At 46.8% G+C, this 18546-nt stretch overlaps 1 protein-coding gene across 4 annotated transcripts in view; it reads right to left on the reverse strand.

Annotated features, from left to right (window-relative positions):
• Positions 1-18546, reverse strand: part of LOC126544247 (uncharacterized) — a 68615-nt gene that overhangs the window by 34761 nt on the left and 15308 nt on the right. The window contains exon 2 of one of the 4 annotated variants that reach the window (XM_072284936.1): positions 17462-17495. The exons of the other annotated variants lie outside the window; for them this stretch is intronic. Within the exon in view, the coding sequence (XP_072141037.1) occupies positions 17462-17495 (34 nt within the window). The remainder of the gene's footprint in view (positions 1-17461; positions 17496-18546) is intronic. 4 annotated transcript variants of the gene reach the window in all.

Here is an 18546-nt window from a genome sequence, read left to right on the forward strand (position 1 = left end):
CGAGCTGGCGAGACTGCAGGATTGCAAAACGAAATAAGTGAAAAGGAACGGAAAAAGACCTATCACATTCTTGCAAATGAGTTTGCGAAAACATAAAACCAAAAAATATATATATATAACTCTTACGCTATTTAAAACCAAGAGTATTTATTTAAAACGATGAATGAAGCATTTTCGCATCCTTCCTGCCTCGGTCGTCTTCTCGCCCAGGTTTGTAATGGTTTTGATAAATGCATAGTTTTTTTTTTTTTTTTTTTTGAAGTACTTGTTAAATAGCAACCGGTTCATTTTAGGCTAAGAAAACTAATAGTAAATGTGCTGTGTACATGTAAACCAGCGCAAAAGCCATGCAGAGCTGCTTTTTCTTATTTTTTCCCTTGCATCGAAGCTAAAAAGCAGACTACGCGCAAGATTGTAGAAGGCACGGGGTTATTTTTCTCCCGCGACCTGGCATGTGCTGTAGCATCCCACCATGACAACTCTACCAAACCAGTCATCAAACTACAAAAGTCTTTATTTATACCGAGAATTACGTGTTTTAAAGCACGGTTTTTGAGCGGGACTATTTTAGTCGCATAGGCAATCAACTGTCGCACTTCGATCTGGGCGGGGCCTCCCCGTTTTTCTAAATTTTCATTCTACTGTAGTGTGGTGGAATGTGAAGAAGTACACACAAAGTACCGAGTGCAGGAGCAGACGACATTGCGGCCGGCCTCAACAAGAGGAAAAGAAAGACGAGGGAGGCTCGTGCAGCGCATGAAAAAGGGGCTCGCGCAACAGAGATGGTTGGAACGCCGGCACGACTAGGGCCGCCGGGCCTACAGAACCCACATCTACCGGTGAGGTTCACCTGACCGAGCGTCCGTCTTCGGGACAGGGAACGCCTCGGGTCGTTGCACGGCACGAGACCCCGGAACGGCCTGCTGCAGCCTCGAACCCGTATCTACGCGTGAGGTTTGGGAGAGCGAGCGTCCGTCGTCGAGACGAGGAGCGCCTCGGGTCGTTGCCTTGCACGAGGCCTCAGGTCGGCCTGCCGGCATCGTGGAACCCGCTTCTACGCGCGAGGTTCGGGTGGCCGGGCGACCGAGTGGCCTGTTCTCGTCTACCGAGCTGTGGGCCGTCCACCTTTTCCTGCCCCGTGCTGCTGCGTCTGCTATTCCGCGCCGGTCATCACTCGACGAACAAGTGTTCCACCTCAAGGACTCTACGTGTCACCACACTCCGGACTTAACCGCAACCTCGTGAGACTACATTTTTTTTTTCTCTATTTACGAACAACCTTGTATGTGTGGGTCTAGCTTAAGATATTTTACTTGTCTACGTGCCGTCTAATATAATTGTGTGTGTGCTCATCTTGCACCGTCGCCTCCATCTTCCTCCCGTCACACGCTTTGCAACGTGACGGTCCTAACAACATCACATATCTGGCGTCCGCGAACAGGACTGCTCTTACGCTATAGAGAAGAGCAGCACATTGCATATGCGTGTCTGACGGGTGAGGATGGAGACAGACAAGCTTACGGCAATTGGAAAAGAACTGGGGTTGACTGGCCAGGCACTGAAGCAATGGGTAGACGAAGAGCGCGCACGCGAAAGGGAAGCGCGTGAAGCACGTCTGGCTGAACGCAATGCAGCAAAAGAAGCTGATGCCGAAGCGCTGGCTAGATTAAAGGCAGAAAGGGAAGTCCTCGAGCTCAAGTTAAAGTTGAGGGAGTTAGATGCGACAGCGGGTAGCATGACTGCTGGGCAGCTTACAGAGAGTGTGCACGCAAATGCTACCGAGAGCTACCAAAGTCCTCACAAACTAATTCCACCATTTAATGAAGAACGCGATGAGTTGGATGCATACATTCAACGATTTGAGCGCGTCGCAACGAGCCAGGGCTGGCCACAACACAAATGGGCCCTATCGCTAAGCCTCTGTTTGACAGGAGTAGCTCTGAGTGTTGTCGGCAGAATGGCACCGGATCATGCCATGGACTATGCGACACTAAAACAGACGCTTTTGCAACGCTTCAGGTTCACGGAGGAAGGCTACCGAAGGAAGTTTCGGTCGGCGAAACCCGATAATTCCGAAACTGGTAGACAGTTTGCCGGTCGTCTACTGGGATATTTCGATCACTGGCAAGAAATGGCCAATACGGACCGGACATACGATGCTCTGCGGGACAAGATTGTCTCAGAACAGTTTCTGATGACTTGCCATGAGAAACTGGCAGTCTTTTTGAGAGAAAGGAACTGTCAGGGACTTGACAAACTAGCGGAAGCTACTGATCATTACCTGGAGGCGCAAGGGTTAGTCAACCTTGGCAAAGGTAAAAACGAGAGAGAACATACCAAGCCACCAGGTCAAGCTCGAACTCCTGAGCGACAAGAAGAGAAGGAAAGACCACGCTGCTTTCTTTGTGGTAAACGCGGTCACAGAGCTGCTGATTGCTGGACCAATACGAAGGGTACAAATACAAATACGTCTGTCTGTGGAAAGTGCCGCCGCACTGGGCACAAGACAGGTGACTGCCCCAGAAAACCCAACAGTACTGAGAAGGCTTCGTGCTCGATGCAACAAGTAGACATGTCCAAGGCAGTAAACGAAGAGACACAGACCTTGCGTCGAGTTCCCAGAAGTTTGGAATGCGGGAGAACGCAAACGCATAAACGAGACGAGAAGTCTATGCCTACTGCCGAAGGTATGCTTGAAGGACATCCCGCTACTGTCTTGCGAGATACGGGATGCGACTCTATTATTGTCAAAAGGTCCCTCGTACCAGACAGTAAGCTGACAGGAAAAATTTCCTCGGTCTGTCTTCTGGACAGACGATTGTTGAAGCTACCTGAAGCAACCGTGGAGATCGCGTCACCGTTCTTCACAGGCAAGACTAGAGTTTTATGCATGGACAATCCCTTATATGATGTTGTCCTGGGAAATGTGAAAGGCGTACGGAATGCCTCCAATCCTGACAATGAATGGAAAAGACATCTTTTTACACCGAGCGCTGTGGATGATTGCTTTAGAGCAGAAGGTGGAAACGGTTCTACTAATGAATCCATCTCTGCTGACATTTTATCATCGGCTGCTAGAGAAACTAGGGACAAGTCGGAAGTGGCAGCGACAACCAGACAGACGAGATCAGGTTCGCATTCGTTACCAGTACCAGCTATAAACCCCCTAGACATCAGCCCAATCGATTTGAAAAGCAGGCAAAGGGAGGACAGCAGTCTACGTAAATGCTTTGACGCAGTGGACAAAGAGATGAAGACGAGGTTCGCCGACGTCCAATTCTTTGTAAAGGAGGGAATTCTTTACCGAAAGTACACACTGCGGTCAAAGAAACAAATGGAACAGCTTGTCGTGCCCAGAAGCCTTCGTCATTTTGTGATGAAGATGGCTCACGAAGGGATCCTTGCCGGACATCAAGGAATAAAGCGAACCACAGACCGTGTGAGCGAAGAGTTCTACTGGCCTGGATTCCAATCAGACATCACGCGATTTGTTAAATCGTGCGATACGTGCCAGAGGACTTTTCCCAAACATTTAATAGGTCGAGTACCATTGGGAAATACACCCGTCATTGATACCCCGTTTAAGAGAGTTGCCATTGACATTGTGGGACCATTAACTCCCATGTCAGAGAAAGGGAATAAGTACGTGGTGACAATGGTCGATATGGCAACGCGGTATCCTGACGCTGTGGCACTGCCTAGCATTGAAACAGAAAAAATAGCTGAGGCACTTCTAGAGATGTTCTCTCGTGTGGGAGTCCCACAGGAGATAATCAGTGACAGAGGCACATCATTCTCGTCACGCCTGATGAAGGAGCTAAGCCGTCTTCTCTCTTTCACGCAGTTGCCAACAACTCCATATCATCCGATGGCAAATGGCCTTGTGGAGAGGTTCAACGGCACCCTTAAACAAATGATAAGACGGATGTGTCAAGAGAGCCCGAAAAAATGGGACCGGTACTTGGTACCCTTGCTTTTTGCTTATCGCGAAGTACCTCAGTCAAGCCTGGGTTTTTCACCCTTTGACTTGTTGTATGGCCGTTATGTCAGAGGACCCATGGCGATATTGAAAGAATTATGGACAGGTGATCATATTGATGATGACGCAAAAACTTCATACGGGTATGTAGTTGAGCTACGGAAGCGTCTTGAAGACACTTGTCGTTTAGCCAAGGAGGAGCTTCAAAAAGCAAAACTTGTACAGAAGAAACACTACGACCGGAAGGCCAGACCACGTCATTTAGCTGTTGGAGACAAGGTCTTGCTACTGCTGCCTTCGGACAACAACAAATTGATTCTTACGTGGAAAGGGCCATTCACTGTACTTGAGAGGAGAAATGACGTCGATTACGTTATTGACCTCGGGACAAGGACGACACTGTTCCACATAAATCTACTGAAAAAGTATGAGGAACGACTCCCTTTATCACCGCCATTAACGAAAGCTTCAGCTGCTTGTCAGACTGATGACACCAAAAATGATCATGCGTACCGTTTGAAGGAAAAGAATTGGCGGCCGACAGGAGTCCATCGGCATCGCTCTCTCATGGGGTTTTAAACACGGTGTTTCAAAGGCATGAACTTCAAACCGGTGTAACTTGAATGTCGAGCAACATTTGCTGGCATGTTAGTTTTGTGGGTTTTTGTTTTCACCTTACATCGTGGTGTTGTGACTTCTTAATGTTGTCATCATGCCGAGTGTGCGGTGCTCGGAACGCTAGCGTTGTAGTAATTTTTATGTGTACTCTTACATACCGAGTGTGCGGTGCTCGACACTGTAGTGCTGTGGTAATTTTTATGTGTACTCATACGTACCGAGTGTGCGGTGCTCGGAACTGCGGTGCAGTGCACGGTTATACTCTTGTGGTGCGTGTGTGCTACGGTGGACCCGCAGATATCAAGTACCCTCAAGTTCTTTGAACGAAAGAACTTTCTTAAGTAGGGGGTGATTGTGAAGAAGTACACACAAAGTACCGAGTGCAGGAGCAGACGACATTGCGGCCGGCCTCAACAAGAGGAAAAGAAAGACGAGGGAGGCTCGTGCAGCGCATGAAAAAGGGGCTCGCGCAACGGAGATGGTTGGAACGCCGGCACGACTAGGGCCGCCGGGCCTACGGAACCCACATCTACCGGTGAGGTTCACCTGACCGAGCGTCCGTCTTCGGGACAGGGAACGCCTCGGGTCGTTGCACGGCACGAGACCCCGGAACGGCCTGCTGCAGCCTCGAACCCGTATCTACGCGCGAGGTTTGGGAGAGCGAGCGTCCGTCGTCGAGACGAGGAGCGCCTCGGGTCGTTGCCTTGCACGAGGCCTCAGGTCGGCCTGCCGGCATCGTGGAACCCGCTTCTACGCGCGAGGTTCGGGTGGCCGGGCGACCGAGTGGCCTGTTCTCGTCTACCGAGCTGTGGGCCGTCCACCTTTTCCTGCCCCGTGCTGCTGCGTCTGCTATTCCGCGCCGGTCATCACTCGACGAACAAGTGTTCCACCTCAAGGACTCTACGTGTCACCACACTCCGGACTTAACCGCAACCTCGTGAGACTACATTTTTTTTTTCTCTATTTACGAACAACCTTGTATGTGTGGGTCTAGCTTAAGATATTTTACTTGTCTACGTGCCGTCTAATATAATTGTGTGTGTGCTCATCTTGCACCGTCGCCTCCATCTTCCTCCCGTCACACGCTTTGCAACGTGACGGTCCTAACAACATCACATGGAAGCTATACAGGGGGGACACAAATGGGGTGCAAGGGAGCAATGCCCCGCTAGCCCCGCCGAAAGTTTCAACGTCTCGGTGGCGAGACAGCCTGTGGCGGCACCCTGCAGCAGCCGTGGTATCGACGCTATGCAAGTTTACGTGCAGCAGACGCAGCACTGTGCAAGTGTCATGTGTTGACTGGTAGTGCAAAGAGGAAATGGCTTTTCTGTCATTATGAGATTGCAGATTTATATATTTTTCCTTTATTTAACTCAGATGAGCAACGACCGTGTTTCTGAGAATGTTCTTGCGATCCCGAAATCAGCCGATAGCTGTTGTTGGGTGCAGCTGCTTAAGATGACGTCACATGATGACATTGCAAAGGACAAATATTTCACTGCTTTTGAAACGTTGTAAATTACCTGCTGCATGCAGTGCAACAATAGTGTCTCACACGTTCACAGGAGGCTTTTAGCAGATTGGCAGCATTTTCTTACTATATTCAAAAAGTGCTTCGGGGCCCCTTTAACCTAAACAATCACGACAGATCTATGGTGGTGCCCAACAACAAATGCAGGCCATTACTTGCTAGCATGAGATGCTTTGCAAGGACGACCCATCAAGCCAACAAAGTAGCTCAGCCAGAAATCTCCAGCACTGTCTGCAGGAGAACAAGTAAGGCTGTTAAGATTGCCGACACAAAAATTATACATTGCGCTTCATTTGCTCTATCAGACAGCTGTCTAACCCATAACTACAGTGTGAAGCTAGAATCTCCTGGATGAGAAAATATCGCCAATTATGTCTTTTTTAGGGCAATTATTGCAAAATCAGGGTGTCTACCAAGTTGACATTTCCAAATTCCCTGAGTTTTCCAGGTTTTCCCCGAGCACCTTTGCAAAATTCGCTGAATGAACCAGAACTTTGTTTTATGTCAAGACAGGCTGACACCATGTTTCCCGATGCTGTCACTCTCTAGTAAACATGCTGAAACAAAAAAATGACTTAATCCAGTTTGAATAATAATGAGTAGTATCGATTTTATTTAAAATGAAAACAAAAGGAAGGTGTAAGTAAAATGCGCAGTGAAAGAAATGGTAAAGCCATTCCAAATTGAGTGGAACATTTTCAAATACGAATGAAAAGGAGATGCATACATAAGTAAATATTTTTGAATATGAGCTATTTCTATGAACTGATAGCAAGCTCATCGGTATGAGGCCTGAACTTTGTCACAACTAAGATTCTCTCTCAGCAGCTGGGAAGTCAGCCTCAACTGTCCTAGCTGACATACTCTCCACCCGTACACAACATCTCAATGTTGGGTTTCACTGCTATAAATAGTTTATTTTGGTTTGGATAAGGGATACCTGCATCTATAGGCGTCAGCCAACACTGTTTTTTGACCTCCAGCTCCTTCAAAGAGGCGGCGGCACGCTTCCCATTAATTCATCAGTGCGTTGGTCTTTTCTGTTCTCATATCCTCCTTCTGCCACGCTTTCACCCCATGGATCATTTGAAGCATCCTCTTGGTCAGTTGTACAGTCAACGTCCGGTTTTTCGGACTCCCTAGGTGCCGCAAAAACATCCGAAAAGAAAAATCGGGCAGTACGAGAAAAATGAATGCATGTCGTTAACTGCCCTTAAGGGCTGAAATTGCCACAGGCACGTCCGAAAGAGCTCTTAAGACCTCCCAGTACACGTATTAGGCATATTGGTGCTCGTACTGTGAAAGGACACGGGAGTGTACTCGTGTATAATTAAGGAATACATGCTGTGTCCCGTGACAATTGCCCCTTCCCACGTTTGTTATGCTTCACCGCCTAACAATGCTGTAATGAGGCGAAGCTAACTGTCGGAGAGTGGCATTACGCAACGCGCTGTGCTCTGCGAGCTTCGAAGCCAATCGCGAGGATTCCTAAGGTGGAGTCAGTGCCATTCTTGACAGCGGCGAATTCTTTCAATGAAAAACACGGCACCGCACGGCAAGAAGATTCATAGCGAACGTAGAAGCAGCTAGGCTTAACGTTGCCGCGGCGGTGGCTACGGCACGACCTACTGTACGGTAGGTCGTGGGCTACGGCTGCCAGCGGATCTGCGTGCGAGTGCCGGTTCGAGGCGGCGACATAATCAAAATGGCGGCGGTGGTGGCTTTGATCAATGCCATTTCAGAGCTGCAGTCAGGGCAATATATATTGACTATATGGAGTACGTGGTGGTGCCGCAAAGCCGCGCGAATTATCGGGCATGTCCGAAAAATCGGGCCTCTGGAAAATCGGTCGTTAACTAATCTGGCAATACATCCTGCCTATGACACGGCGTCAATGACGATTCGTTGCGATTCCTCTCTTACTGGAGCCAGCATTAACACGACATTCGTTCCCTTTCAATAAAGTTAGATAATTTTCCCTGATAGAAGCACAAATTCCCTGAGAATTTCCGGTTTTCCTGGTTGGTAGACACCCTGAAAATGCATGCCAAGTGGCTTTCTGGCTTAGGGTTTCTTTACAAGGCATCTCTGCACATGATGGAAATCGTGGGTATTAATCATAAACAGCTGACGCACACGTTGGTCAGCCCGGTCCAGTGATGACAAGCTACATAATGACTGTACCTAGTCAAAAGCTGGACGCAAGCAGCATAAACAATTGCTTCCTTCTTCACTCTGTGCTTCTACATTCCACACGGAATAATAGGCTTGGTTCCCATTGTTGCTTCAGAATGTGCAGCGCCCGTCATCCTTCTCACCTTTACCCCATATCACCCTGTCATGTAAAGGTTTCGTGAAAGCGATTACAATACGGCTTTGACTAGTGCAGTGATTTACGCATTGTGCGTAAATGCTGGGGTTTAGGTACAAAAATAATAATAAATAAGGTTGGCCCTCATTTTTCTCTTGTCATGACCAACCCCTGGGGGCGGCATGGGTACTGTCTTGTTCTCCCTCTGCGTCCATGTAACTAGCTGCGCTACACCGAAAGCCCTTCATTATAAAGAATGCCTCATTGGTCCAAACTGATTTAGTATTTCCCTATAGTGTCCCGACACATTTGCAAGTAGGTATCGCCAGAAATGAAGAGGCCCATCAATTCGCTTACGCTTGTGCCCACAGCGAATTTGACAGTCTAGAAATTGTGTAGATTTCGCCCACTGCCTCGCAGGGCTCGTCTGTTGATTCGTCGATACCTCCCCTCTCACGGCACCCAGACCAGCGTGTTACAAAAGAATATTTTCCTCCCCGTGTTTGTGGTTGAGGTTTACCTCGTTGTGCTAGAGCTCTATTGCTCGAGTTAAGGGTTGACTCTGTCCCGGTGTCTGAACGCTTATGCTGGCAAAGACATGATTGTGCAGACAGTCCATTCTGCACTTCTTGTGAGACACTTGAGCACGTCGTATTAGAGTGTCCTGCTTTCCTTGCCCAGTGCACGTCATTACTATGGGACTACAGTCTACATGACTTGCAGCGTATGACCCTTCATTATTGCCTGTATCTGAGTGGTTGTGCTTCTCGACGCGACCAGGTTCAGTGCACTATGCTTTTTATTTTACAAAAAAATAGCTTTGCTTCTCATTTGTGAGACTTTGCGAGAGGCAAACCTTTCTGGCCAATTTTGCTTTTGTATATTTTACTATTTCATAATTAGTGTGACCTGCACGTTTTTCTCTTCTGTTCCTGTGTGCATGTTCTGTCTGTACTTACGCATTAGTCGTTGTTGCTAACTTACTTGCAGTCTTTGTAGCCTGTCCCCGTGCCGTTTTTTTTCCTGATTACTTCCCTTCTTCCTATTTTCAACTTATTTGCCTATCCCCTCCTTCGTAAACAGTAGGCTGGCTTTGTGCCCTTCTTGGTGGCAGCTGCCAGCCTGCTCCTTCCCCTATTTCCCTCTACATGCATTGTAAGTGTGTTTTCATATCAAATAATACTACAGTAAAACCTCGTTAAGCCATACCCGCTTAAACAGTCGTTTCGTTTGAAAAGCAGTAAAGTCAAATCCCCGACTCAGCGGCCATTGAACATAATGTGTTTTGTATCCGCATAAACCGTACCAGCTTATTGCATACGCATCGGTTAACACGTAATGTTTCCGCTTTTCGTCGCGCTAACATGGCTGTGCGTCGTCTTCATCGGGCGGCCCGACAGAACAACAAGCCTCAGAGATCGGCACAACGGCCTCCAAGCGCCCTGTGCGTTTGCGCATGAAGCCACATCAACATCAAGATCATTTCAGCGCCATCCCAGAGAGCGTCGTCAGTTGGTTCTTTATTCTATGGCGTTGTGGCATTGTGGCGTCGTGCAAGCGAGAACTCAGCACCATGCCGAAACTCGGATAAAAAAGACGCTGGGTGCTTAGCATAGAAGAAAAATTAGACATCGTTCGTGTTGTCAAATCAAGAGTCAGATCAAATCAACATCAGGAGCTCGGGCACCCCGCAGGGCTCGGTGATCTCGCCGATGCTCTTCAATCTCGTCCTGCTGGGGTTACCCGACCGATTGCTTCAAATTGAAGGACTGCATCACACGCTATATGCGGATGATATTACGATCTGGACGACAACGGGCAGTGACGGAGCGATCGAGCAACGTTTACAGCAGACCATCCAATGTGTGGAAAACTATCTCGTGGGCACAGGACTTGCCTGCACAGCCGAAAAATCCGAACTGCTGCTATATAGACCGGTCAGAAAGGGGCGCCCACCTAAAGGCTACAACCCCCCGGAAAAGGAAGATATCCAATTAGTGGCATCAAACGGCCTACCCATCCAGATGGTAGATAAAATCCGGGTATTAGGAATGGTAATCGAACACAAGGGAGGCAACAGCAAAGCACCTCGCAAGATAACGGCGAAGGCCACCAGCACGATGCAGCTCATTCGACGCATCACCATCAAACACGCGGGCATATGCGAAGGCAGCGTCATACGACTCATACAAGCCTTCGTCATTTCTCAAATAAAGTACACAGCAGCGTTTCACAACTGGACGGTAGCGGAAAGAAACAAGCTCAACGCCCTCATACCCAAGGCGTACAAATGTGCGTTCGGACTTGCGCCCGGAGTCAGCACCACCAAGCTCTTAGAACTAGGCCTACACAATACACTCGAGGAACTCTTGGAGGCGCAACAAGTGTCCCAACTCGAGCGCCTATCCAAGACCTGCCCGGGCAGATACGTGCTCGAAAAGCTCGGCATCACGTACCACACGCAGCACGGCATCAAAGTAGAAATTCCTAGAACCATACGCGAGCAATTATACGTACCCCCCTTGCCTCGCAACATGCACCCCCAACACCACACGGGGAGACATAAAGCCAGTGCACAACACATGAACCAAAGTTACTCCAACAACCACGAGGCGGTCTTCACCGACACAGCCCGTCATCTAGACAGGAAGAGTTTACTGGCGGCAGTTACTAACCACCGAAGCAACCACCACACGAGCGTCATTGTGAACACGGAACATGCTGAAGCGGCAGAGGAAGCGGCCATAGCACTGGCCCTCACACAAACCAAAGCGACATACGTGATCTGCGATTCGCAAACGGCAATTCGCAATTTTGCAAATGGGCGCATCTTGCAAGAGGCGCCTCAGATACTCCAGCGATATCCCATACACCAGGGAGAGGCCGAGTTCGATAACCAAAGGCACTTGCTATGAATCCCGGCACACACTGGACTGAGCACCCCCCACGAAGCGGCTCACTGCGTTGCTCGAGGCCTCACTCACCGAGCATCATCGGAGGAAGAGCCGCCGTGGGGTACTGCAAACGTCTGGGCGTGGGAGGATCGTCTGACCAGGTTCCATGACATCACGACACACTACCAGTTACAAAGGCGCGTATACCCATTCCCTCACGCTAGGTTAGACAGGATGCAAGCAGTACACTTCAGACAATTACAAACAGATTTTTATAGAAACCCCAGACTATGCATGCCATATATCCAGACATGTACACTACAAATAGATGCACATTGTGTGGCGAGGTTGCCACACTTAATCACATGTTATCGGAATGTCAGCACTTAAGTCGGGCAGTGCCGACCCCTCCGTCTCTTCCACCGCCAGCCTCCGCTCGCGCTGGAAGACCGCACTGCTCAGCTCGAACCTGACAGCACAACTCTGGGCCGTCCAGCGAGCCGAGGAAGCCGCTTGGAGACAAGGTCTCAGAACAGCATCCGCGGTGGGTGCCCAGATACACTAAAGAGACGCCGGACTCAAATCTGATTGATTTGAAAATAAAGTTTACGCTCTCTCTTGTGCTGTCGAATTTGACACGAAAAGTTGGTGCTGGCACGCGACATGGGTCTACTGTTGACTATGGTGTGTGACATTTGGAATGCGAAGAAGTTGCTCGGCAGCGCTGCTGCGACCGCGAAGAGATGTTGGCTACAAGGTCCGACTTTTCGCCACCGCTGCCTCTGTTGTTGCCAAAGTGTCACCTAGCGACAGTGATAAGGACGACATGGAAAGCGACAGCACGGCTGATTCAGGCCTAACAGTGGCAGAAGCTGTGCGTTACGTCAGCCTCATGAATGCAATCGTCGCGACGAGAACAGCATCCCGCAATGAAAAGGTGCCCCGCGACTTTTGCAACGCTACCGCGCCTGTGCACGGAGAATATGCAATGCCAACGAACAATCTACCATGAGAGTGTTTGCCGAGAAGAGGGGGCTGGCTGAAAAGCTGGCTCACAGCTTCAGCAAGTTTGAGGACGCTGTTGTCGCTGCTAGGCTGCCGCGGCATCAAACGGAAATAACACGTTTGTAGCATGAATAAATACTGCGTGTTTTTTCCCTTTTCATCGCACTCTCTCCGAGTTCCGTTTTTCACAGGTAAGTGGTCGATCTCATACTATTTCAGTTAAGTAGTACTATCATTTAGCAAGTACTTTTTCCAAGCTACTTCCAGCTACGGTTTAACGAAGTTTCACTGTACTAATATTAATATCCTAAAAACCAACAAACCAAGTAGCCACCAAGGACAACAGAGGGCAAATTACTTGTACTTGCTAAATGAATTAAAGAAATGATAAATTAATGGAAATGAAAGTGGATGAAATAGCAACTGGCTGCAGGTGGGATATGAACCCACGTTTTTGCATTGCCTGTGCAATGCTCTTACTAACTGAGCTACCGTGGCACTGTTTTCCCATCCAGTTTCTGGGGTATTTATGTTTTACTACTAGAACTACCCCTGGGAGTGTTAGCATCAGTGCCACCACTCACAATTGTATCTTCAAGTATTTTCATTTCGATTAATTTATCATTTTTTTTAATTCAGTTAGCAAGTACAAGTAATTTCCCCTATGTTGTCTTTGGCGTCTTTATTTGTTAGCCTCTTATTATTAATAAAGATCAGGCCTTTCAGCTCCCTTTCTTCTCGTTAATAACACTAACAATGTCCCTTCAAGGCACCCACTTTAGAAATAAATCTTGTTGGTCGATCAATCAATCGATAAACCAGTCAAACAATAATAGATGTAGCAGGGGTGTCTAGCATCTTGATACTATACAGTGGGCTATGAGGGATGCCTTAGTCGAGGGCTGCCGATTTACTTGGACCATTTAGGGTTCATTATTCTTCACCCAGAGCACGGCACACAAAATTTTTTGCATTCAACTCCCATGAGAATGCAGCCACCATGGCTGGGGATTGAACCCGTGAACCTGCTCCCAGCAGAAGAATGCCAAAGCCACTGAGGTAGCTGTGGCGGCTATGCTCAACCATGGCTGATTTATTGACTGATACACAGTCAGTCAATCAATCAACATACTTGTTTACTGTTGCGTTCGCGTGCTATAGCCGTAGCAGTTTTCCAGAAGGAGAAAGAATGGCGTGTATTGGGTTCAAATTTGCTGCAACATGACAGTGGCAATAAAGGAATAAAAAGACAGATTCAGCCGCCGGGCTGCATCTTTTGTTGTGTTGCAAGTTGGCGTAAATAGACAGTTTTAGTTTAGCGTACGCAACTTATAGCGTATGCTAAGCAGCGTATGTTTTCTACAATTTTAGTTGGCCGGCAATATCTTCCGATCTCAGAGGCCATATGCCATCGTTGTGGCTATTTCCCACCTGTAGCGGTAGGTGACGTTGACATCTCGAATGTTTCTTTCGTTAGGCTTCGACTCGTTAGAAACGAGAAGCGATCTCGAAAACACGATGAGGTTATCCATAATACTCTGTTGTTGAAGCGGCCTAAGACTATGCAAAAGCCGTTTACACAATCATTTGCTACGAATGAAGTGCATTTTACAAAAGCAACGCCCAATTCAATTTGAAGCGGGCAGCCGGAACCACCGCCATGTTTCCCGCAAACTCCGCAAACCACGCAAAAACGCTAACGCTAAATTGTTTGCGTTGCGTATGCCCGCTAAACCCGCTATCTCGTTTATGTTCAGCGCATGCGCAGTGACGACCAGCTATTTTTTAGCATACACTATGGTATAGCGTACGCTATACTAAAACTGTCTAATGTGTATTAGTCACAAATGCCTCCTCGACCCATGCCATCTAATGGCCCATTTGACTGGTTCCTACCGCGCGCCAACTCGAGACTGGAAGCAGGGAATGCCTGTCCTAGTCTACAGGCTTCTACAGCAATTGAAGTAGCCATATGATGATTGAGTTTCCGTCAGATTTCAGTCGTGTTCCTAGGTGGAAGGTGGGAGCACCTCGGAGCGTTCTGAACTGGAGTGCGGCACTCTGAACGAACCAGACAAATGTGTTCGGAGTGCTCGATTTTAGCCAGTCCAATGAAAACTGCACGACGATAGTGCTCCACAGCGCTCAAAAGCAACCAGTAGAATGCACCATAGCAATTACCATTTCATAAAGCTGATGCAGAGCAGTGTGAATAGTGGCTTGTTGTATGCCAACCAATTAGTACATACTGCAGTCACATTTTGTTGTGTAAAGGTTAACTAAATATGGCAAATCAGTTCTGTGGGAGCCTGCAAGGTGGAGGAATGCTCATGAAAGGAGAAAATTGTCCACAAAGCTACAGAGGAAAGCCATACAGGTTTCTGAAAAAGAAAGCTTCAAGAAGAATTCTCCCATGCGCCAAATTCAAACCTGGGACCAGGACAAACCCAAGTCTGGGTTCAAATCTGAGACTAGGGCGAATTTGTGCACCTTTGTTCTTTTGGGATGTGATGTATTACGTCTCGGTCACAAGCGTAATTGGTGTATTGCGAACACTCGTTGCAGGAATATGTCGCTTTACTTGTTTGGTAGTAGGTTGAGATCTATGCCGCCTGTTCTGTAATAAGTACGTCCTATTTTGACACAAACTTGTCGCGCTTAATTTTACGCCGATTATGTGACGCCCACATGTCTTTCTTTCATCTTTGATGTACTCTTTCTTGTATGCCTATCAGCAGTGAGAGAAGCCTCTCTAGCCTTCGTAGCATTGCCCGCTATGCGTGAAACAAAATATAGCACAGTTAACTCGTGTTAACACAACCTCCCACTGACCGAAGAATTTTGCTTCAACTGCTCAAAGTATAGCAGAGTTAAAAACAGATTTAAGAGTTACACAAGCACAAACAGGTGTACAAAAGCTTCATGCAGTGTAAAAGAGCAAGCAAACTGGTCTCCACTAATTTTAGCGTAGAACAGAGGCCCTGCATACCAGGATATCAAACGCATTATTGTGTGACTAGATTGTGGTTGCACCACTCCACACATGTCAGCACAGAGATCAAATGAACGCAGGTTCTGACAATACGTGTCTTATCAGCGCCATCACATCAGCTGCCCTCCTTCATTCAGAGTCTAAAGAGTGAATGGGCAGGAACAAATGAAACAAGAAAATTCAGGTCACTTCACAAGAATTGGTTATAGCATTCCTAAATCATGATATACAGTATCAGCTATGGTGGATATAACAGACAATTTTCACAGCTATGGAAGCGGCTTTCTCAGTTGTGCAGAATTTTAACATACCATGTTTGTCTGCAGATTACATTTCTAACCCCAGCGCAAAGCTCTCAGATGAGAGCATGCTGGCAGGAGTAACATTACCTAACATATACAATGTTCATTGATAGCATTGCTTCTTTTAAAAAGTCAGTAGAAATCACTTTAGATCACAGCTGAACTTTCTCCTACATGTGCTAGTCTACGTGCTTAAAGTTACAGCCCATCTACAGCATAAAACAGGATGAAAGCAAAGGTTCATGATCGAAATTGCATAACATGAGTGTAAAGACTCACCTGGTGGGCAGGCACATATTGTAGAAGTTCATGTATGGCCTCGGTGGTTGAACACATAGGGTTAGTTCACATCAATGGTACTGTCGAATTGTGATGGCACAAAATGCTCTGTACACACAGAAAAACTTTGGTGGACTGCAAACACTTTCCATAGACAAAAAAGCAAGAGTGGTGTATGTTGACAGTAAAATCTTCAAGCCCAGCCAAATACCAATATTTGAAAAATATGAGCATCCCATATCGAAGTGAATACTACGAAGTATTTTTTCTTCTCCTAGAAGCAGAAAAACAAACATGGTGACAAAATGCCGCAATATAGCGTTTATTTCCTTCACTGCATTCAAGGCTATATGCAAGTCCATTTGAATTTTGAAATCAAATAGTTCATATTAAACAGAATTACTCAATTCATCATCAAAATTGCAAATGCTAGCTGCCACATTTTTAATTAAAAATTAAATTATGTGATTTTACGAGCCAGAACCACAATCTGATTATGAGGGATGCTGTAGTGGGGGACTCCGGAATAATTTGGACCACCTTGGGCAAGTATGCGGATGTTTTCGCATTTGGCCATCGAAATACGACCGTCATGGCCAGGATCTGATCCCGAAACCTTGTGCCTAGCAGTCCAACACTATAGCCACTAAGCAACGGCATCGGGTGCCATAATCTTTTATGTGTGTGTTGATCAGCCACCAATGCATGGGAATCGCTGATCAACACGAACCAGTTTTGGAGAAATTTGCTTGGCAACCGTTTACCCTTGGGACCAGTAGTCGCAGATGGGTATTATTACACAAAGTACAAGTGCCATCCAACAGTCAGCTCCAATAGTCAGTAAAGCACTGTCATGACTTCCACTCACTGCTTGCCTTTCCCGAGATAATTCACAAACATGAAATGTCTGCGCATAGGTTGAACTATCTACACGGAAGTTGGTTGCACTGAAATTCTGCGGCAGCTTTTGTGTATCTAATAAGTGGCATTACAAAGCTTGGCCATCTTTAAATCTTTAAGTTTACTGTAGTTCGAATCCACCCTCAAGCTGAGGTCTCAATTTGTTATGGCAGCCTGAGCACAAGAAGCCCTCCCAGTTTTGAATCGCACAGATATTCAAGAGCTTCTTTAAACAAAGATTTGGAAGATTTAGATATTCACTATGAGGTATGTTCGAGCGACAGGGCTAACGATGAAAAGGACAAACTACTAATTAGCGTAATTACCTATTTTTCTTTTATTATTCAGATTAAAGCACTTAATAAAATTTGCAGGGACATATCACCAATAAACATAAATGGAATCTAAAGCCTTCTAATGTGTTACTCAGATATAGATTGAATTCGACACTTTAGAAAAATCTTTTGCAAGCAGCAGACACGAACATTTAATATACATGGCATTGGAAGGGTGAAATAGCAACGATTGTAGTTCTTTTAGCACGATGAAATGGTTGTTTTACATTCTGTTGTACCTACTGTCACACTTGAGATAACTGAAATTGTATAAAAATTCAGAAACAATTTTAAAACAAAAAAGAAGCATCATACCAAATTGGGACTGGAAAGCCAAGAAAGCAGCTTCCTGTAACATGAGCGGTGACGTTGGGCCAGAACTGAGCACAAAACGAGAGCTCTAGTAGTGACATCTAGGGATAAAGTGGCTAAAAAAAACACATTTCAAATTTTATCCTGCTGTAAGGCTTCCTTAAAACATAAAAACAAATATATGTGCTAATCCAACGCACATGTTTGGAACCTATATGAAGTGAAGCGGTTAACTAAATGCTATAGAACAGCAGTACATACAATGATGTTTACAACTATACCTTCAACCTCTATGCTGTGACGTCACGAGGATAAAAGGCGATGCATGATGCTTGTTGAGGTAAGAATGGTGAAAAAGGTGTACGCACAGAAAACTATGACACGCATCAAGCACAATGTTAAGGATACTGTACCTTTTGTGCCCCAATGGCATGTACCTATTCTGGAGGATTAGCGAAATATGGGCACACACCCAGCGGCACATACTGTTTCTTTATGTCTTGCTTTGTAGGCAATAGAACACTCAACTTTCGTTAAACGGGAGCTAACAATGTTTTTTTAAGCAATGGGGCACAAGAATAGGTGGGGCTACATGGGGGCAGAAACACAGTGTTGTCGAGACAAGTAAGCCAAGGAGTCAGGGGCGTAGCCAGAGGGGGTCTTATGGGGGCTTGAGACCCCCCCTCCCCCCCCGAAATTTACTGTCCATGCAGCGCTGACTAAAGCAAGCCCCTGTGCCGGGAACCATTCTGGATTTTGTCTAGAATGTCTTTCACGCTCGAAAAGACATTTCACCACGAACATTGCGAAGTCGGGCAGGATTTCGCGGCAATGCCAATGCACCGGGAGTCACATAACGCAATCAGCCCCATCCAAGCACAAAGTTTCAAGGGCGTTTTGATGGCGAAAGTGCTCGCCGCGTCACCTCGCAGAGGCTGTGGAATCTACGGAGCGCATGTATGTCAATTCCAAAACTTCATGGGTATAAATCTCATAAGCTTTTGATGTGAAAGGTGCATCGACATTTCCAAAGTTGTACTTTAGATATTCAATTGCGGAACTTTGTGGGTTTAATGCTGTTATAACAT

This window comes from Dermacentor andersoni, chromosome 10, assembly GCF_023375885.2.
Source record: "Dermacentor andersoni chromosome 10, qqDerAnde1_hic_scaffold, whole genome shotgun sequence".
In the NCBI taxonomy this organism is placed as follows: domain Eukaryota; kingdom Metazoa; phylum Arthropoda; class Arachnida; order Ixodida; family Ixodidae; genus Dermacentor; species Dermacentor andersoni.